We start from the raw sequence: 20,159 nt of genomic DNA, 5'->3' as shown, positions 1-20,159 counted from the left end.
ATTGCTACTGCCAATAGTGACAGACACATTTTCACAGATGCAACTTTTAAGCCCATTTAGCCAGAAGATTAATCTGCTTGAGGATTCATTCATCAGTCATTGGGGCTGAATAAGGGAAGAAAGTCGCTGCAAATAATCGAGCGCATTCATTTGTTGCAAAGGCCATTTTGCTTCCCGTGCGCTACTGTGACACAGAACTGGTTGCTACTGCCAATAGTGACAGACACATTTTCACAGATGCAACTTTTAAGCCCATTTAGCCAGAAGATTAATCTGCTTGAGGATTCATTCATCAGTCATTGGGGCTGAATAAGGGAAGAAAGTCGCTGCAAATAATCGAGCGCATTCATTTGTTGCAAAGGCCATTTTGCTTCCCGTGCGCTACTGTGACACAGAACTTTTGGGGGGGGGGGGGGAAGGAACATCAGAGGGACTTTCCTTTGAGCACTGACGGAGAAACTTCTGCTTATCAATTTGTTAAGTTCCCTCACTGTTAACCTCCAGTATCTCAAAAAAAAAAAGAAAAAAGTGCACCCATATTAAGGGTCTGATAACATGCCAGTAAACGTTATCAGTTAAAAAGGTGAAGATGATTAATCAAGAAAAAATTTTAAGGCTGCTGAAGCAGCTTCCATCAATCAACCATCTGCAGCATTCGTGAGATCCAAATGCTATTTTTGACAGCCTGGTGACACAGGAATACCAGAAGTTCTTTTTTACACCGTGTTTAAGATTAGACAAATGGATTAAGAGTATTTCATGTATGGGAGGAGGGCAGGAAACAACCTGGCTCTTTGGCGAGTGCCGTTGCATCACGTTACAGCTGATGCCCCCCCCCCTTTCCATCCAGCTTCCAACTGGCACTGGTGGGGTTACAGTAGGGACACCCGGAGTTCCGCCCCAGCACTCCTCCATCGAGCTGAGAATCTGCCTCTCCAGGGCCAGAGGAAGGAAGCAGCCAGCTATCACCGCCACCACCAGGCCTGGATGCAGCTCTGTGAATCTCTAACTTTTAACCGGTGTTTGGAGTTTTGATTCCTATGAGCTGGGAGTCAGTTTCTGCCAAAAAAGTGATAAAAGCAAATGGACACATGGACACTCCAAAAAAAGAAAGGAGCGAGGGAAAGCGGATGCAACTGGCAATAGCCAGACGGTGGCCAACAGAGAGCACCTCTGCTTGCTATTAATGCTCAGTGATGTGGGATTTTTAGCTTCGGGCAGAAGACTCGGGGGCGGGACAGAAATGTGTCATTCCATGTGCCTTAAGAGAAAGAAGGGCTATTTTCTCATGGGAAATTTCCCTGCCCTCCTCACCACAACTGGCGACTCATCCCACAGCGTTTGTCACACACCCCCACACACACACACTTGCCACCCCTTCTCAAAAGTGAAGCCAGCCACGGATGACACCATCTTGTTATATTTAGGCCAGGAGCAAACACAGAGCCGCCTGTTGGGACGTAGTCTGGAACGGGGCTTCTCAAATTGTCACAATCTACTCCCTGCTTCTCAGTGCGCACTGACTTGGAAACGGGCCCAAAGGAAATAACTTTGCTTCCCAGTAAGGATGCTTAGAATCGATGGCATAACCAGTCCCAGCTTTCTCAGAGGGTCAGGACAAATATAAAGACTGAGACCCCAAGGAGAGTGTGGTTACTTCTGTGTACCCCAGCGTCCTTGGGCCTTCTGTCTCCAAAACAGCATACCATATGGGGAGCTATTTCAGAAACCAAGGGGCACTCCAAAAGCAGTTTTTTAATACTGCACTGGAGGGGCCGCCGCTCTTAAAAGAGTTCCACTCTGGACATACCTGAAGGTCCAAAGTAAGCCCTCCCACAACGTAAGATGAAAACAGCTGACTTCAACCTGCACATTTCAAAGTCACTTCCTAATTTTATCACCGCTACCGGGGTATACATTTATTTGCTTCTTAGGGCCTCTAACAGGCCTTATTCCAAAGGCTTCGGGGCCTTTAACTTTTCTTAAGGGGGGGGGGCAGCAACTCCTGCAGACCCTGCTCTGCTGTTCCTGGAGATCCAGTCCCATTCCCCCCCCCCACACACACACACTGGAACAAACTTTCCGAGGACTCAGCTGAGCATCAGAGAACATATTTTGCTTGCAGGAACTTCCTGGCTTGCTATCCGGTAGTTCCAGTTAAAAGGCTCTGAGGTTGCAGAGTTGGGAAATGTCTCGGAGAGCTGCTTCCGGTCAGAAGAGACAGCCCCGGGCTAGAGAGAAGAATGGCCTGATTCTGTACAGGACACGGCCTCAACACGGAATGCAGTGCATTAAAAATAAATGTGTTCACATCCTGCCTTTCTTCCACTGTGGAACCTGAGGCTGCTTACCCAGGATTCCCCACAGGCCTCCGCCCCAGACCTTGAACTGCCTTGTGTGCCCCTCCATCGTACCCTGGGGAACCCTGGTTCCTTCTTAGGTAGACTCAACTTCATGCCCCAGAGGGGAAAGCAACACGGATACAAAAAAACTGCTCACTCCTCTCTTTTGTTCTTTTAAGGGGGTGGGTGGGTATCCAACCTTGGTATGGAGCACTGTAAGGACAAGCCCAAATTGAGCTACACGTCCGGTGGTTCACAGGTGGATAGACAGCCTGGGTGGGTGCCACTCGCTCGGGGCAATCCTGGCCGACGTGTGTGTGTGGGGGGGAGAGCGGAATCAGCTCATTCCTTGCTAGACTCCGCGACGCGGAGTGATTCCTGTTCCTCAAAGAGCTGCGGTGCAGACCACAAGCTGAAATCCCCAGGGGGATTTTTGGCTGCAGTGGGGGAAGAGAAGCGATACCGTAAAGCAGGTCTCATTCAGATGGTGCAACGATCCAGATCAGCGGTTTTCAAATTGCGTCTGCTCGCCAAGGGTTCCTCGACAAGAAGATGCGTGGTGCGGAAGACACACAGAGAGGAGTCTCCCCACAATACCACTAGAATGTGGAGGAACACCTGATGAAGTCAACGATGGCAACAGCATCAAACAACAGGAAGTACTTCTTTACGCAATGAATAACCAGTTGAGGGAACTTGCCGCCACATGGTGCGGCAACAGTCATGAGCTTAGATGGCTTCAGAAGGGGATGAGACTGACTCAAAGGAAGACGGCCACTGTGGCTAGTAGCCTTTGAAGGATCTAATGGGAATCGCCATGTTTGGAGACAATAGATGGCAGCTATTGGGGAAGGAAGGCTACAAAGGCAGCTTTGGCCTCTGTGCCCGTTTGGGGACCTTCTGAGGGCATCTGGGCAGCCACTGTGGGGGGAAATGGATGCTGGACTACATGGATCACCTTGGTCTGAGCCTGCAGGGCTGATTTTATATGAGATTGGCAGTGGCAGATTGTCCGTCCAAGAGACAGCTGGACCACCATCACCTTCTACATGTATCCCACGAAGGGTGTCCAAGTGTATTCTAGGGCACGAACCCTTCTTGAGCTCAAAGCAACAAGACGGCGCAGGAAGGATGCAGAACTGATTGACTGGCCTCAGCCTCGAGAAACTGAGGTCCAAAATCCCCCTTCACCATAAAAAACTAGCCGGGTGAACTGGGACCAGTCACTGTGCTTCAGTCTAACCTGCCTTGGGAGGAGAGGAGTCCCTCCCATATCTCCCTGAAAAGAGGGCGGCACAGAACTGCCGTGAAAACAAGCACCCTGCTCCCAGGTGTGTGCGTTTGTAAGTCAAGCTTCTCTCCGTTACGAGCCTGCCGGCAGAGGCCAGGCACTGCCAAAGTATCGAACAGCCCTGTGGCGTCTCAGAAGCTGGGGTGCCTGCTGACGTCCCCTCCTCACAGATATTGGCTCGGCATTCTGAGTAACCCTTCATCTCTTTTGCGCCCGTTTGTGGCATTCTCCCGGTCTTCACCACCACCAAAATTTTAACTGTAAGTTCCTTGCTCATATTACTCTTTAAAGCAACTTCTGTTTTTTCGTCTCCTAATCACACACTAGCAATCTGGACAGCCCAGGTTAGCCGGATTTCATCACATCTCAGAAGCTAAACAGGCTTGGCTCTGGTTAGTGCTTGGATGGGGGACCACCAAGGAAGTCCAGGGTCACTACTCAAGAGGCAGTGAACGGCAAACCACCTTTGAACGTCTCTCGCCGTGGCAAACCCCTATAGCTGGTGGCCACGGGTTGGCTGCAACTTGACGGCACCTTCCGCCACCAGCAACCTGCATGGTGCACAATCACAACTCTTCTCTCGTGGCTTGCAGAAAGAGAGTGGCTACCCAGACAGCACATTTTGCCGTCTGGGCGAAAACACATTACCATTAGAAAACTGGCTTTCCCCACTGTAGAGCGTGGCTTAATTGGATGCTGAGTCTGGAATTCACTGGCAAGCGTTCCTGCGGACCCAAGCTTGGTCTAAATGCCGCCAGCCAGTGCCTCCGGGAACGGAACCCTCGCGGGCACTGGGTCACTGTCACAGACTGGACGGAAGTGATTTTCAAGCACGCTGTGCCAGTGACAAACATTCCAGGAAGCTCGGCCTTTCATTGTGAATAGCATAAAGACCAGCAAGAGGAAGCGGCTGGAATTCGTGGAGGAAGCCTACGAGACAGATGGAAGTCACAAAACAATTCTCCTACAAACACTCCAGCCCCACTCCAGAAAGGATCATTCTGAAGTCTCAAGTTATGTTACGGATCTTCTCTGTCTCTAACCCAAAGGCATTCTTTCTCTGACTCCTGCCAGGAACCTGACCTTGGTCCAAAAACACTGGCCGTGACAACTCCAGAGCTTAACATGAGCCAGTTTTGCAGCATGGATGTGAGAAGGAAAGAATGAGCGGCAACAGGGAGGGAAGTTACGCAAACCACTGAAAAACTTGTTTAAGACAATGGGACCCTTGCAACCTGACAGCAGTAGAGAGTGGCAGAACGTCTACATGTGAAGACAGAACAGGAGCTCAGTGATGGAAACACAAGCGTTGCCGGCCGGAGCTCACAGGCTCAACCTCCAGTTCAAGGTCTCTTGGGCACCAGAAGACCCTCCTAGCCGAGACCATGAAGAGCCCCTGCCAGTCAGAGGAGACCCTGCCAGGCGACACGAACCAAGTACCTGACCCGGCACAAAGCAGTTTTTCATGTCAAGATCAAACCGCAGTCAGGTTCACCAACTCCTATAATGAACGTGAAGCCCAGGTTTGCACACACATACAACTTTAAAAAATGTGTCCCTCTGACAAGTGTCACTGAATGATTCCATGCTTGAACTCTTAAAGAAAGTCATTAAGATGGAATTTAATTGGCAGGGCTGGGAGAGAGAGCAACCTCACCAAGCTCCCCCCCCCCCCACGTCAAAAACTAGACCTTCCCCATGCCAGTTTGGTGTAGTGGTAAAGTGCACGGAATCTAATCTGAGAGAACCGGGTTTGATTCCCCAGTCCTCCACTCGCAGCTGCTGGATGACCTTGGGCAAGCCATAGTTCTGATAAGAGCTGTCCTTGAAAAAGAGCCGTTCTGGAAAGAGCTCTCTCAGCCCCACAACAGGGTATCGGCTGTGAGGAGGGGAAGGGAAAGGAGCTTGTAAGCCACTCTGAGACTCCGAGTGAAGGGTGGGGTATAAATCCGATCTCTTCTTCTCTTCTTAGCCTTCAGCAGTCCCCTTTTTAAAAAGCCAGTCTTCATAGTGAGGACTCGAAAACAGGGCTAGAATTAATTTCAAGTTAGCAACGAATCCCACTGATTTTGGCGGAAGGTTTGAATACATGGCCTCAAGGGGGAGTGGAAAGTAACAGAACAGAAGGACTCTTAATGGGATTTTGCTGCCCCCACTTTTTAAGAATTGCTGCTACTAAAAATTCTTGTAGACGAATCAGATTTTATTTTGAAAGCAGGGCTCTAGCCCTCACTGAGGGGAGTGATTATCTGAAGAAGTGTAGATGTCGTCTACACATTCGCAACATAATGCGGATTTCCAGTTAGCATCTCTCTTTTTTTTATTCTGGCTTAGTTAGATTTTTGTATCTTTCACGTTCTGTATTTTCAGATGTTTTGTACAGATTTCAAGGGGACGTGGATTGCACGTCTTGCTTTTTTTAACTGGTGGAATATGGATCTTAATGAGTGGTTCTGTGAGATGCTGTCAGCGGCACTGGCGGAAGTGCCAGACTACAGCCTAGGCGAATTTGGCATTCCCGTCCCCTCTGTCCGACGTGCCTTTCGCTACCCTCTTCTGCTTCCCCTCGCCTTTTCCAAAGAACTAGAAAAGCGAGTGTCACCATTTCTTTGAAAGCAGGAAGGGAACACACAAAAGTTGTGCAAGAGGACAGAAACCAGCCAAGTAAGCAGATGAAGAGAGAAGAGATTGGATTTATACCCCGCCCTTCACTACCCGAAGGAGTCTCAGGGTGGCTTGCGATCTCCTTTCCCTTCCCTTCCCCACAACAGACACCCTTTGAGGTAGGTGGGGCTGAGAGAGCTCTGAGAGAACCGCCCTTAAGAGAACAGCTCTGAAAGAACTTATGACTGACCCAAGGTCACACCAGCAGCTGCATGTGAAGGAGTGGGGAATCAAACCCGGTTCTCCTAGAGTTTGCGCTCTTAACCACTACACCAAACGGGTCCACAAATCTACGTGTCAAGCTCCTCCAGAAAGGGACCCTGTTCAAGACAACAGGAGACTGCCTTCCTCCCCTCACCCCAGACCCCGACTCTGGAGAGGGAAGAAGCAGTCTCTCATATCACAGTGAACTTCGCAGGGGGCAGGGGGCTGCCAGCCTGAAAGCCAAGAGCCATACAAAGAACACCCCTTCCCCACAAGTCCCCTGGCAGATGCAAAGGACTCGGGAATCAGTGGCAACTATAAACTGCTCTTGGCTAACAAGCTAGGGCAAAACAAAATGCAGAGTACTATGAAGCAATTGCATTTTTCTTTTAAAAAAATCACACTCCACTCCTTCATCAAAAGGTTTTAGAATCAGAATCACAGAGTTGGAAAGGACCTCCAGGGTCATCTAGTCCAACCCCCTGCACAATGCGGGAAATTCACAAATACCTCCCCCCCCACACACACACCCCAGTGACCCCTGTTCCAGGCCCAGAAGATGACAAAAACTTCCAAGATCCCCAGCAAAATTGGCCAGGAGAAAAATTGCTTCCTGACCCCAAAGTAGCGATCAGCATTTCCCTGGGTGTGTAAGAAAGGGTCACGAGAACTAAACCCTGAGGCAGCCCTTCCTGCCCCTCCCTCTCGTGATCTGCCTACGTTCACAGAATCAGCATTGCTGTCAGATACCCATCCAGCCTCTGTTTGAAAACCTCCAAAGAAGGAGAGGCCACCACCTCCCGAGGAAGCCTGTTCCACTGAGGAACCGCTCTAGGAAGTTCTTCCAAATGTTCAGCCAAACTCTTCTGATTTAATTTCAACCCGTTTTGAGGAAGCTTCAAGACATAATCAACAAAGTCGACAATAAAAATAGAACTGCAGCAAGCCAAACAAGTCTATTATTAAAAGCAACGCACAGAAGGAGCGGAAGACGGGGGAGGAGGAGAAGAGTTGGATTTATACCCCGCCTTTCACTACCGGAAGTAATCTCAGAGCAGCTTACAATCGCCCCCCCACAACAGACACCCTGTGTGGTAGGTGGGGCTGAGAGAGTTCTCTCAAGAACTCCCCCTTGAGAGAATGGCTCTGAAAGAACTTATGACTGACCCAAAGTCACACCAGCAGCCGCATGTGGAGGAGTGGGGAAATCAAACCTGGTTCTCCCAGATTAGAGTCCGTGCTCTTAACCACTACACCAAGCTGCCAGTTGTTAGTGTTCGGGTCTGGAGAGTGTTCCCCCCCCCTTCCCAAACCGTTGTTCCAACAGTCGAACCGCTGTTCTAGCAGCCGACCCCTTTTCAGTCAGATGTCCCCACAAATACACTGAAGAAAACCTACAGCTCGCTAAAGTGCCAAACTTGCCAGTGAAGAGTAACGTCACAGGGATTCTCTAACTGGAATACAGCAGAAGGGAGCCCTTGTGCAATCGTATGGAACAGGGAACTTGCATGTACTAAAGGGGGCGATTCCCAGAACGTAGGGGCACCGCACCATAGATGCACTGGAACACTTTGCCCTTGTTCATTAGCAAAAGCACACACTCGGGGGAGGGGGGGGAGTAGTTCTGTACACGCTTAGAGACGCTTGCCTGGGATGACAGAACGGTTTGTGTTGTTCTGGTGTATTTTTAGACCAGACTAAGAAGGCCAAGGTGCAGTTCTGCTCCAACCAGTCCTCACCTTGGGAGACTCTCTGCGGTCACCCCTGCCCTATCCTTGTACGGTGGACACGCCTTTGCAATCACCTCCACTTCAGAGCAGCGGCAACATCCTGGAGAGCACAAGGCAGCTTTGTGGTCATGTAATCTGCAAATGAGCACAGAGCGGTGGAACAAAGCTCTCGCCTGGTTCCGCTGCACGCCAGAATAGGGTGGGTGAAGGAGGGCAGAAACCTTGCTTAGCCCGCCCACTTGACTTGGGGTGAGCAGGGGCAGCGCGCGGGAAGGGGTGGGGTGGTGGGTGCTGCCACTCCACAAGGGTCCAGTGGCAGACCTGGGCCACCAGAGGAGAGCCAAGATGCTGCTGGAGACCGCCCTCTGACTACGCCCACTGAAGGCGCAATGTGCAACGCCACTCGATGATGTTGCATTTTGCTGAAGTGTACAGCCAGATGGGTCACGTGCTGCTGCAGGAGACCGGAGAGGCCTTGGGCAGGTCTCTGTTCTCAACAGAAATTACTCGGCCAGCCTCTCGGGAAGCTGTAAGAAGAAGGGCGAGAGGCAAATGAAACCAGAAGTTGAGGCAGGCTCATCACTGCGCCGACGGAGCAGTCTTGTGCTCCCAGTGACGTTTCTGGCATTTCTGATCTCCAAGCCATTGACGATACCTCCTGCTCTTGGGCCAAGGTTTACAGTATTTACTCAGATGCAAGACTAGGTGTTTCCCCCCCCCCCGGTACGTCAAAGAGGGGGTCATCTTAAACTTGCCTACAAGCTACTACCATGTCCAATACAAAAACATTGTGTTGTGTAACTTTCTGGGGGAGGGGTCTTCTTACATTCAAGGTAATCTTCCTTTTAAGTACAGTAATGTGTGCCACAGCGCCCACTGACTCAACCTTCATGCCTGGTTTTCACTGCCACTGAAGGAATGCCCCTGAGCAGGTTCAGAGTGTATTCCTAAGCAGTGACTCCCATGACTGCGGGAAGGGGGAAGCATCTTTCTTCTTTCTACTTGCTATTGGACTTTTTGTTGCTGTTCAGTCACACAGTCGAGTCCGACTCTTTGCGACCCTATGGACCACATCGCGCCAGGCCCTCCTGTTTTCCAACATCCTCCAGAGTTTGCTCAATTTCATGTTCGCTGCATCGGTAACACTGTCTAACCATCTCATCCTTTGCCGCCCCCTTCTTTTACCTTCAGTCCTTCCCAGCATCACGGCCTTCTCCAGTGAGTGCTCCCTTCTCTTTTGGTGGCCAAAGTATTTGAGCTCCAGCTTCAGTACCTGGCTTTCCAGGGAAAAGTCAGGGTTGATTTCCTTTAGGATTTACTGATTTGATCTCCTTGCAGCCCAAGGGACTCTCGGACAGCACATTTCTAATATGCAAAAGCTTGAAGTTGCCTTTATCCAAGGCCAGAACATTTGTTGACCCATTCAGACCAGCACTGGCTTTGGGACAGACAGCGACTTTCCATTGTCTCGAACTGCGGCCCTGAGATCTGCCAAGAGCCAGTTTGGTGTAGTGGTTAAGAGAGCCAGTTTGGTGTAGTGGTTAAGTGTGCGGACTCTAATCTTGAAGAACCGTGTTTGATTCCCCACTCCTCCACTTGCACCTGCTGATGGCACAGCTGTTCCTGAAAGAGGAGTTTGTGTCAGAGTTCTCTCAGCCCCACCCACCTCACAGGGTGTCTGTTGTGGGGAGGGGAAGGGAAACGAGTTTATAAGCAGCTCTGAGACTCCAAGTGAAGGGCGGGGTATAAATCCAATCTCTTCTCTTCTTCAAGAGAAGGTTGCCAGGGATCGAACCTGGGACCTTGCACACGTGGGGCAGGTGCCCTGCCACCCAGTTCTGTGCGCCTGATGTTTCACCCCCATTTGCCAGAAATAAAGCAAAACCAAAAGTGTAAGCACAGAAGGGGCCATTTCACACAGCTACCTGGGACGAGGGTGCCATCTAGTGCCTGTTACAAACACCATGTTGAATGCTTTTTTGACTGCAACACAGTTCAACCTCAGTTTAAAGAACGGTAGCATGATCCTTCACCCCATTGAGTTCACAGCGACACCAGGTGGAAGATTGCAGCATTACACTTTCTGCAGAATTAGTGAAAGCAGCTGAAGACGCGCTTATATTTCACTGCAACGAAGTCTCTAAGGAAGAACAGCCAGCGTGGTGTGGTGGTTAAGAAGACTGCTGGACTAGGGTTCAGGAAATTCAGGTCTGAATCTACACTCTGCCACAGAAGCTTGCTGGGGGACCATGAGCCAGTCACGTACTCTCAGCCTAACCTATCCTATAAACCCGAGAAGAGGAGAATGCCGTTAAGTCACCCTGGGTCCCCACCGGGGAGAAAAGTGGGGTATGAATCAACTAAATAATCAGTGTGTCTTTAAAAGGCATGATATTCAAGTCGAGCATGGGAAACAGTTTGAAATACATCCCCTCAGAAGCCAACACCATGGATGGTACTATACTTTTAAGACAGTGAGAGCTGACTCTAGCAGCCCAACATGCAGACAGATTCAGGTGGGGGTCGCCGTGTCGTCTGAAGCAGCAGAACAAAGTTTGAGTCCAGTGGCACCTTGAAGACCAACAAAGTTTAATTCTGGGCATAAGCTTTCATGCACACGAAAGCTCATACCCAGAGTTAGTGTTGGTCTTAAAGGTGCCACTGGACTCAAACTTTGTTCTGGCAGCCCAGAACACTGTTTTGTTCAGCACCCTCTGAACCACTGGTGGGAAGAGACTGTGTCAAAAGCTGAGTGGCCACATTTTAACATTACGCCTCTCTGAGGCTGACAAAACCCAGATTTGGTATTCTGTGTATGAGCCGCTCCTTGGCCCACCCAGTTAACAGTGGCCAACAGCTGCCTCTTCCATCCCTACTCCCGGACAGGAAGCAATCCGGCAATCTTGGGGAGACAGGAGTCAAGGAAACAGGCCCACACGCACAATGGCAGCACTTGGAGAATTAAGACTAGAGGAGAACGGCCACAACAACCTGTTGAGGACTGAAATGCTCGGGAGGTGCCGTAACCCTCTGCTTAAAAAAAATAAATACAAATACAGAAAAAAAACATTAAAATGCTTAAGATATACAGGGCGGCAGTGTTCCCTCTAAGCTGAGTTAGTGTGAGCTAGCTCACAGGAGGTGGTGGTGGCTACAAGCATGGACGGCTTCAAGAGGGAATTGGATATGGAGCAGAGGTCCATCGGTGGCTATTAGCCACAAGGTATAGATAGGAACCAGTCTGGGGCAAGTGATGCCCTGTATTCTTGGTGCTTGGGGGGGGGGGGGGGCAACAGTGGGAGGGCTTATTTCTAGGTGCTCACACACTTTTGTCTTAGCTCAGGAAGGATGGCTCCAGAGCAAATTGATTTATTCAGTAGCCAAATCGCTCGCTCACAACTTTAATGCCAGCAGCTCACAAAGTCGAATTTTTGCTCACAGGACTCCACAGCTTAGAGGGAGCATTGCAGGGCGTGGGGATAGTTTCTTTTATCTCTAGACTTCAGATCTGTTATTAGCCTGTTAGCCAGAAGGAAGCACCCCAGAGCTACGGTACGTGCAGGAGGAGATGGAAGCAACCCTGATTTTTATCAAAGTATTTAGATCATACACCTTTCCTCGGGGCTCAAGGCAGCTCACAAAATATAATTTATGTCAAGTGTGCCAGGGGGATCCTTCTGGACTGAAAGATAAATGTAGCCGTTAGATAAACCACAATCTTCGGCGCAAAATCCACCGAAGGGAAGCCATACTTCCATGTCGAGACTGGGCTTGCGTACACCACTCACGGCACGGGAAAAACCATCTTTACAGAACGAGGATGCTCACTGGGTGCCTAACGTCTTAAGGAAGGTGCTAAGCCCTGGTTGGTGGCAAAGGCGTGTTCAAAACTGTACGGGCAACATCAGCTGAAACCTCAGAAGCCAAAGTATTTGCTGGATAAGGTATCAGGAACGAGAGAGCAGGGCTCTCAACCCGCCTTGCTACCCCAACTGGGGGGAGGGGCGCAACCAATGGCAGAGGGGACAATTTTAAAGCCCCACCCAACTCCCCCCAATCTCACCCTCCGGGATCCCCTGAGCTCTCAGGGACTGGAGCAGGTCAATTTCTCCCCCTCTCTTTCTCCACTTAACAGACTCTCTTTTGCTCTCCATCGGCTGTCCTTCCTGGGGCATCCTCAGTCCTCAGACTATTTTTGGAAAGGGAGACATCCAGCCAGTTTACTAATTAGACCGAACAACAGGTCTGAACCAGATCCGACACCCAAATCAGATTTTGAGCATCATGCCGGAAGCCTTGGCCTTGCGTGCTCCCCTATCGCCTGCCATCAAGCTGAGATTCCCTCCCTCATTTCCTGTACGCAGCCAAACCACAGTTTATATCTAGGGCAGCAATCTGATGGCAAATCACAGCTTGCCTCGGAAAGGGACTGCAGCAGGTGAGGGGGGAGGGACGGGGAGAACAGAAGCCCAAAGCTTGGCCGTGTGATGCCAAAGTCTGACTCACGACAAAGGCTGGAGAACTTGAGCAAAATAACAATAAGGCCATGTTGGCTTAACCCACCCCATTTACTCAGGACACAGAATTTTGCTTCTCTTGTTGCAGAATTCAGGCTCCTTCTGCACTTTAAAAAACAGAATTTTCCAAGTACACAACCCCCTGGTGTTACTAAGGAACACACACACAAACACACACACAGAGTCTTTTGCTTACCAAATAGAGCAGAAAGGTATGGAGACCTGTTCCAAGTCCAACCGAGGACAGAATGCCTAAGCCTACCCAGTAGGCACACCATAAGAATTTTTTCTCCATGTACCGCACATACTGTAAAGGGGAGGGAAAGAGAAGAAAATGAAGTTTGCATAAGAAAGCAGAAAAGCCCATAACATTAAAGAAAGCAAAATGGTATTCAATGCAGTGTGAAACATCAGACCAGAGGGTGGGGAAGAAGGACGGACCGCGATAGCCAGAATTTGGCACCCTAAGAACGCAACTTGGCGAGAGTCGCAGGTGGATAAGCTGTGCTAGTCCGGAGGACGACATTTAAGTCCAGGGTACAAACTTCCCCAGGGTGTAAGCTTTGTGAGTCACATCATCATTTACAGATGGTATCTGATGAAGTGAGCTTAGACTCACGAGAGCTCCTACTCTGGAAAGTTTTGTTGGTCTTTAAGATGCTGCTGGACTCGAAAGACGGACAGAGTGCTTCAAAGCCCAGGTCAGCTACTTGTTTCCTAAATGGCTGGCCTGTGAATGGGGCGAGGTCTGAACAGGCAAAGGTCCCCAATCCCCACCTCACCCACCCGCCACGGCCTGTGGAAAACACACTTTGCTTCTGGCTCGACAAACACAGAAGGGGAAGTGGTGGCCCCCCCAGTGGGGCCAGGAATGGGCAACGGCGGATCCCAGTAAATGCTGGCTTGCAAACTGGACACTGAGCACAGACAACCCCTGACCCCAGCTGTGGTGTAAATGAGGTGTGTGTGGGGGGGAAGCACAGACATACAAGGAAGTGATACTCATGCATGCAACAGTTGTGTGATTCAGCTCTGGTGAGATGTGGGATAAAGACTAAAAACACAGCTCCAGGGGAAAGTGAATTACCTTCTTATCTAGCGCTGCCCAGTGACTAAGAAACCCTGCTTAACTCTCTGAATCAAATACCAGCTCTGCCACAAACTCACCAGATGACCTTTGGACAAGGCGCTCGCTCTCACCCTCCAACCTGGGGATATTCTGGGCCCACCATACAGGGTTGTCCCCAGCAGTCGACAAATGTGCTCTGGACTTAACGGCGAGGCAAGAACTGTGCTCGACACCAGAGACAGAGGGGTCACAGTCTAGACCAGGGGTCCCCAACGTGGTTCCCCTGGGCCACATGGCGTCTGCCGACACCTTTCCCTGGCGCCTGCCAAGTGGTTTTAGAAAGTGGGTAGGGCTTTCCCCAGCAAAGCTTCTGATTGGCCACTGGAGATTTGATTGGCTGTGCAGATTCTTTAAAAGCGTTGCTTTGGCAGCGGCTGTTACCACAGCCCATGGATCTTCACTGGGGGACAGAAGATAAGCTGTGGCAGCCATTTGGTGGCAGCCTCCACCTCCTGTGGCAGCTATTTCGTGGCTGGGCCCACCGCCGTTTTGTCAGAAGTCCAGAAGGGCCTGCAGGTTCAAAAAGGTTGGAGGATGCCTGGTCTAGACTGTGACGTGACGCTGAGAACTGGAGGTCTGAACACAGGCCCCTCGGCATGACTGTGGAGTCAAGCACTCCCCCCCCCCACACACACACCCTTTCACCCCCAACTATGATCACAGTAGGAATGTAAGAGGAGCAGCCCCGTAGTCAGAAATTTTGGCTGGGTGGGGGCATGGGGAAATTTTGTGGGGCAGCAGGGGAGGGGGGAAGAGAGAGGGGGGAGGGAGAGGGGCGGCCACCAATGCTCCCTCTAAGCTGTGGAGTCTTGTGAGCAAAAATTCTAGTTTGTGAGCAACTGGCATTAAAGTTCTGAGTGATTTGGCTGCTGCATAAATTAGTTCGCTCTGGAGCCATCCTTCCTGGGATAAGACAAAAATGTGTGTGGTGGAGGCCAAAAACCTGTGAGCTAGCTGACACTAACTCAGCTTAGAGGAAAATTGACAGCCACAAACCTTCCCCAAACTCCAAGCAGCGATTTTGCCCCTTGGAGTTCGGGCGCGGGCAGACCCTGCTTGAAAAACACAATTTAAAGGGCTCCCTTTAAATGGTGATTTTCAAGCGGGGACTGCCCATGCCTGAACTCCAAGGGGGTGAATTTGCTGCTTGAAGTTTAGGGAAGGCGTGCAGCTGGCAGCTGCCCCTCTCCCTCACCTCCTGCAGGATTTAAAGGGCCCACCAATCAGTTGGAAGGCCCTTTTGGAGGAGGGGAGGGAGAGGGGCAGCTGCAAGATTTAAAGGGCCATCCAGCTGATCGGTGGGCCACATGCTCCGCCAGTCAGCTGGAGGGACCTTTTAATATCAAAGGAGGGGGTGAGCAGCTGTTGTGGGGCGTGCCTCACATTGGAGGGGGCGGAGCCCCGAAATGCCCCACTGTAGCTACAGGCCTGAAGAGGAGTCTGTCTCTCTCTGACCCTCAAACAAAAGGGCCCGCAAAACAGATAGGTGTCCAAGCAAGGTCAGGGACCCCCTGCTCATCTCCGAAGCCTGGAGTGCAGCAATGTTACCAGAAGAAAGGTGTCTGCCACTGATTGACAGATCTGGGGACTCTCTAGCTGGCGTCAGGATCACTGCCAACAGGCACGCCAGACTCTTAGAACACTAGAAGGGCCCCAGGTCAGGGCTGAGAATCATGTTTACCTGTTGATGCGCTCCTTCAATATAATACGCAGATGTGAGAACCACAAGTAGCACTAAAAGAGACACCACGATACTTCGGCGGTGCCACAATCTGGGGGAGAAAAAAAAAATCAGGCTTCGAGATTCAAGGGGCTGGGAAAGGGCAACACGATCATCCATCGGCTTCCAAACTCCATCATCGGGATGGATCACATCCATGCTCCCCCCCCCCAATCCCCTTCTTAACTAGCGTCACTCCCAAAAGACTGTATCATAAGTGGCAGAGAATGTAAGAAGAACTCTACTGGATTAGGCCTAACCCTGTGATAGGAAGACCAGTGGTTTCCATACAACAGCCCCACAGGGCCTACGGAGTTCCCTAGCTGGGCAGGAAGGCAACAGTGGTCTTTCCTAAGTTGGTCCCCAGCATCTGGTAATTAAAGGCATACTGCCTCTGTACAAGGAGGGGCCATTTAGCCAGCAGCTGCAGATCGCCCTACTGACACATTAGTCCCGTCTACTCCTCTGCAAAAAGCCACCTGAGCGAGCGGCCAAAGTCTCCTGGTAGTAAGTTCTGTAAGTTAATTCTGCATTGTTTGAAGGAGGGGCTCCTTCAGTTCATCCTCTGCTAACAGCCAGCCCTTTCCATGGGGTAGTCCCCAAATGCCTGTTAATCTGTCTCCGTTCTGTTCAGTTTTAATCTTCTCTACCGTGCTGCATCGTCACCTTCAAGTTTCCTACGATCCCACGGCCCTCTCGGTTCCACCCTGAGGTCATCTGGAATTAGTCCCTGCCAACACAACAAGCAACAGACTCGCAGCAGAGGCACCCGGCAGCTGCACCTGGCAACACAGATTCATGCTGGCAGCGGTGCCGGTCTGCAGCGCAAGAGCAAGACTCTCGAAAGCTGATGCCCTGGAAGTCTTGTGGGTCTTTAAGGCGCGGCCGGACTTGAATCTTGCAACATAAAACTCACTAACTTGGGTTTTGAACACGGTCCAGCAAAGCTGAGCTCAAAGAGTTTTAATGTGCGTGTTAAGTAAAGGTAAAGGATTCCCTTGCTCGAAAACTAGTCGAATCTGACTCTAGGGGGCGGTGCTCATTTCCGTTTCCAAGCCGAAGAGCCAGCACTGTCCGAAGACTTCTCCGTGGTCATGTGGCCAGCATGACTAGACACTGAAGTGCACGGAACGCTGTTACCTTCCCACCGAAGTGGTACCTGTTTATCTACTTGCAATTTCTTGCTTTTGAAATGCTAGGTTGGCAGGAGCTGGGGCCAGAGACGGGAGCTCACTCCGTCATGCGGCACACTCGGGTCTCGAACTGCCGAACTACCGACCTTCCGGTCTGCAGTTTGCTTCTGACACATGGCGGCCCTGTGAATTAACAAACTCCAAAACAGCCTTGGTCAGGTCTTGCAGACTGAGGGCCTTTGTGGCTTTCTTGACAGAGTCCATCCATCTCACGGTGGGCCTTCCTCTCTTCCCGCTGCCTTCAACTTCTCCTGGCGTCATTGTCTTGCCCAGTGACTCGTGGCTTCTCATAACATGACCAAAGTAGGATAGCCTCAGCTTGGTCATCTTAGCTCCTAGGCAGAGTGCAGGCTGGATCTGATCCCAGATGCACTCGTTTATCTTTTGCTAGCTTGTTTTTAAAATTTGGGGGGGGGGGGGGACACAAGCCAAGGCCTGAAGTCCGAAAGGATACCACACTGCTGGCACGAGCTCCTGTATGGCCTGCTCCCCGGGTGTGCCTCGGCCTGGTGAACCAGAGAGTGGGCTGCAAGCCCAGTGAGGGGGAAGAAGGCCAGAGCCAAGCCCCAACTGCATGCCATGGCCACAGCCTTGCTCCCACTGCAGCAAGCCATCTTGTGCCTGGGCCGTACCACTTCACATCCCCATGGCAAAAGAAACAAGAGCAAACCCCTTGCATGCAGAAAGCTAGCATATAAAGGAGAAGGCTAGAAGAGGACCCTGCTCCACAACATCCTAGCTTTCTGTATAAAAGAGCATTCAGTCCCCCGAGCCCTGGAGTGGTACAGTCAAGATACAGGCTTGACTGCTCACTGAGAAACATGCTCAGATTCATAGGCCTTCTGACCCAGCAGCCCCACAAGAAGAAGAAGAAGAAGAGATTGGATTTATACCCCGCCCTTCACTCGGAGTCTCAGAGCGGTTTACAGACTCCTTCCCCTTCCCCTCCCCACAACAGACACCCTGTGAGGTGGGTGGGGCTGAGACAACTCTGACACAATCTGCTCTTTTTCAAGAACACCTCTTATCAGAACTATGGCTTGCCCAAGGTCATCCAGCCAGGTGCAAGTGGAGGAGTGGGGAATCAAACCCGGTTCTCCCAGATTAGAGTCCGCGCACTTAACCACGACACCAAACTATACTACACCAAACACCCTGTTTGCCCAGAGGGCTTGTGGCATGCAGATGGCCCACCCACGAATGAAAGGAAAACAGTCCTCCACACAATGCAGAATTCACCTATGGAACCCATCGCGACCAGATACTGCGAGGGCTGCCGGCATAGACATCTGTTGGAAAGGGGTGCATAAGGACACAGAAGAACAGTCATGTGCCTCCTTCGCAGGCCCTGTTTGCCCAAGGTGGCTAACCATTCGAAGCTGGAACTCACAAAGTTAATACAGGCAAATTCTGATAAGCCACTTAAAATGGTCACAAAACAGCTAATTACTGACTGCGACAGCCACAAGCACAAGACACATCCGGAGCCATCTTGAGAGTCAGGGTCCTGGGGTGAGCAGGTGAGGAGGGAGGCCGGAGCCAGGGATCGCTCGCAAAATGATCCCCCCAAGACACCTGGCCTGCCACCATCAAAAAAGAATCTACAGGACTTGGTCTCATAGGAGCTTAACGCTCACAGGCCTTCCGGCATTGCCCAGCCAGCAGTGCATCAATCCCAGTCCATTCCAGTGCCATTCTGGCAAAAATCTGCAAGTTAACTGTTTGGATTAGGATACTCGCGTCAATTATTGAAGCAAACAGCCAGGAAAGAAGCAAAGTCCCCTTTGTGGGTATGAAGATAAGTGCCACATAATCCGGGACTTTGCCCTGAGAGGGGGAAACGCTTAAGTTTCTAAAGATAAGTTAACACACCTCTGAACTCCTACTCGGCCTTGGAACCAGCTCCACCCTCCTCAATTCAAAGCCCTTAAGGGTTGCTTTAAGGAGGACATCGTTATTTCGACACCCGATTTTTTTCCCTGCGCATCAAAAAATTTCACACCATGTAGAAAGCAGATTCACGAGAGGTTAGATCAGAGATCTGCAATGTGGTGCCTGTGAGCACCGATGTGCCCACCGGAGCTGCTCTGGGTGCCCACCCATTTCCTGGAAAGCTCCTCCCACCTCACCCTGCGGCCAATCAGCTGGGCAGTAAGGAGAGCCTTCTGCCCAACACACTCACAATTCCAAAGGTGACCAGGGTCAATTCCAAAGGTGACCAGGCTCAATAAGTTTGGGGACTCATGCTTTGGACAAATGGATTTAGGTAAACACACTGAAAATCACCGCGATGCTCAGTTCACAAGCAATCATCCAGCAGTAAGATGTTTATGATGTTTGATCCTGTGGGAGCCAGACTTTTTCTGAAGTGACACGGGTTGAGATCCTCACGAGGCCCTTTTCACCAGCGGCCCTCAGACTATCGGGCTGGAAGTTGTCCTACTGGCCTCTCAGAGAAACCTGAAGAAGTTCCTGTTCCAAAAGGCCTCGGAACAAAGTCAGCACCGCCATGTGGAAGGCTGAGGCTCAGTGGCAGAAGAGTAGGTTTTTTATAATTTTCTCTAACTTAAGGAGTCTCAAAGTGGCTTATATTCATTTTTCCCTTGCTCTCCCCACAACAGGCACCTTGTGAGGCAGGCGGGGCTGAGAGGGTTCTGAGAAAACTGTGCCCGGCCCAAGGGCACCCAGCAGCTTGGCGTGCAGAAGGGCCCAAGCTCAATCTCTGGCATCTCCAGTTAAAAGGATCAGATGGAAAGACCTCTGCCTGAGCGCCTGGAGAACTGTTGCCACTTTGAGTGGACTATCCTGACTTTGATGGACTAAGGGTCTGATTCCGTATAAGGCAGTTTCGTGTGTTCAACTGGTGTTCCCCTCCTGTTGCCTTCTTTTTTAAAAAAAAGAAATGGCTTGCCGTTCCATGACATTTTACGTGATTTCTCACATTACATTCCTATTTTAGACACTGAAATTTTGAAGGAGGCACAGAAGCGTTCGAAATGAATTAAACCAAGAACTCCTACTGACGACAGCTAAGTTGGGAAAGGATAAGCTCCATTTTAAGGGGTCTGAAAAATAGGCAGTGCTTATTCGGGAAGCTGGATGCACGCGGACTCATGCAACCTATGAAGAAAGGGAACGGGCTGCACAAAAAGTTATCGACGGCCTCTAGGAGGAGGGGAAGGGGAGGGAAAAAGCAGCCTCATACTTTTGAAAACAGGGACCCAGAACTACAGAACGCCATAGGAATACCACTAGAGGAAAGCACACCGCTATTTGGAGAGATACTGAAAAGAGGGCACGGCGGAGGAGGACAATGAGGGGGCTAACGCGGGCCTTTCATGACAGCCACCGCCACCCCCACCCTCGCCT

General features: G+C 50.7%; 1 protein-coding gene across 1 annotated transcript in view; it reads right to left on the bottom strand.

Moving 5' to 3' along the window:
• VMP1 (vacuole membrane protein 1) overlaps nt 1-20,159 on the bottom strand; it is a 141,518-nt gene that overhangs the window by 96,414 nt on the left and 24,945 nt on the right. The window contains 2 exon segments of the mRNA XM_015426282.1: nt 12,945-13,055; nt 15,559-15,649. Coding sequence (XP_015281768.1) covers nt 12,945-13,055; nt 15,559-15,649 — 202 coding nt within the window.

Source organism: Gekko japonicus, unplaced genomic scaffold, assembly GCF_001447785.1.
Source record: "Gekko japonicus isolate JY-2015 unplaced genomic scaffold, Gekko_japonicus_V1.1 scaffold476, whole genome shotgun sequence".
Classification (NCBI taxonomy): domain Eukaryota; kingdom Metazoa; phylum Chordata; class Lepidosauria; order Squamata; family Gekkonidae; genus Gekko; species Gekko japonicus.
This window is presented reverse-complemented; position numbering and strand designations above follow the sequence as displayed.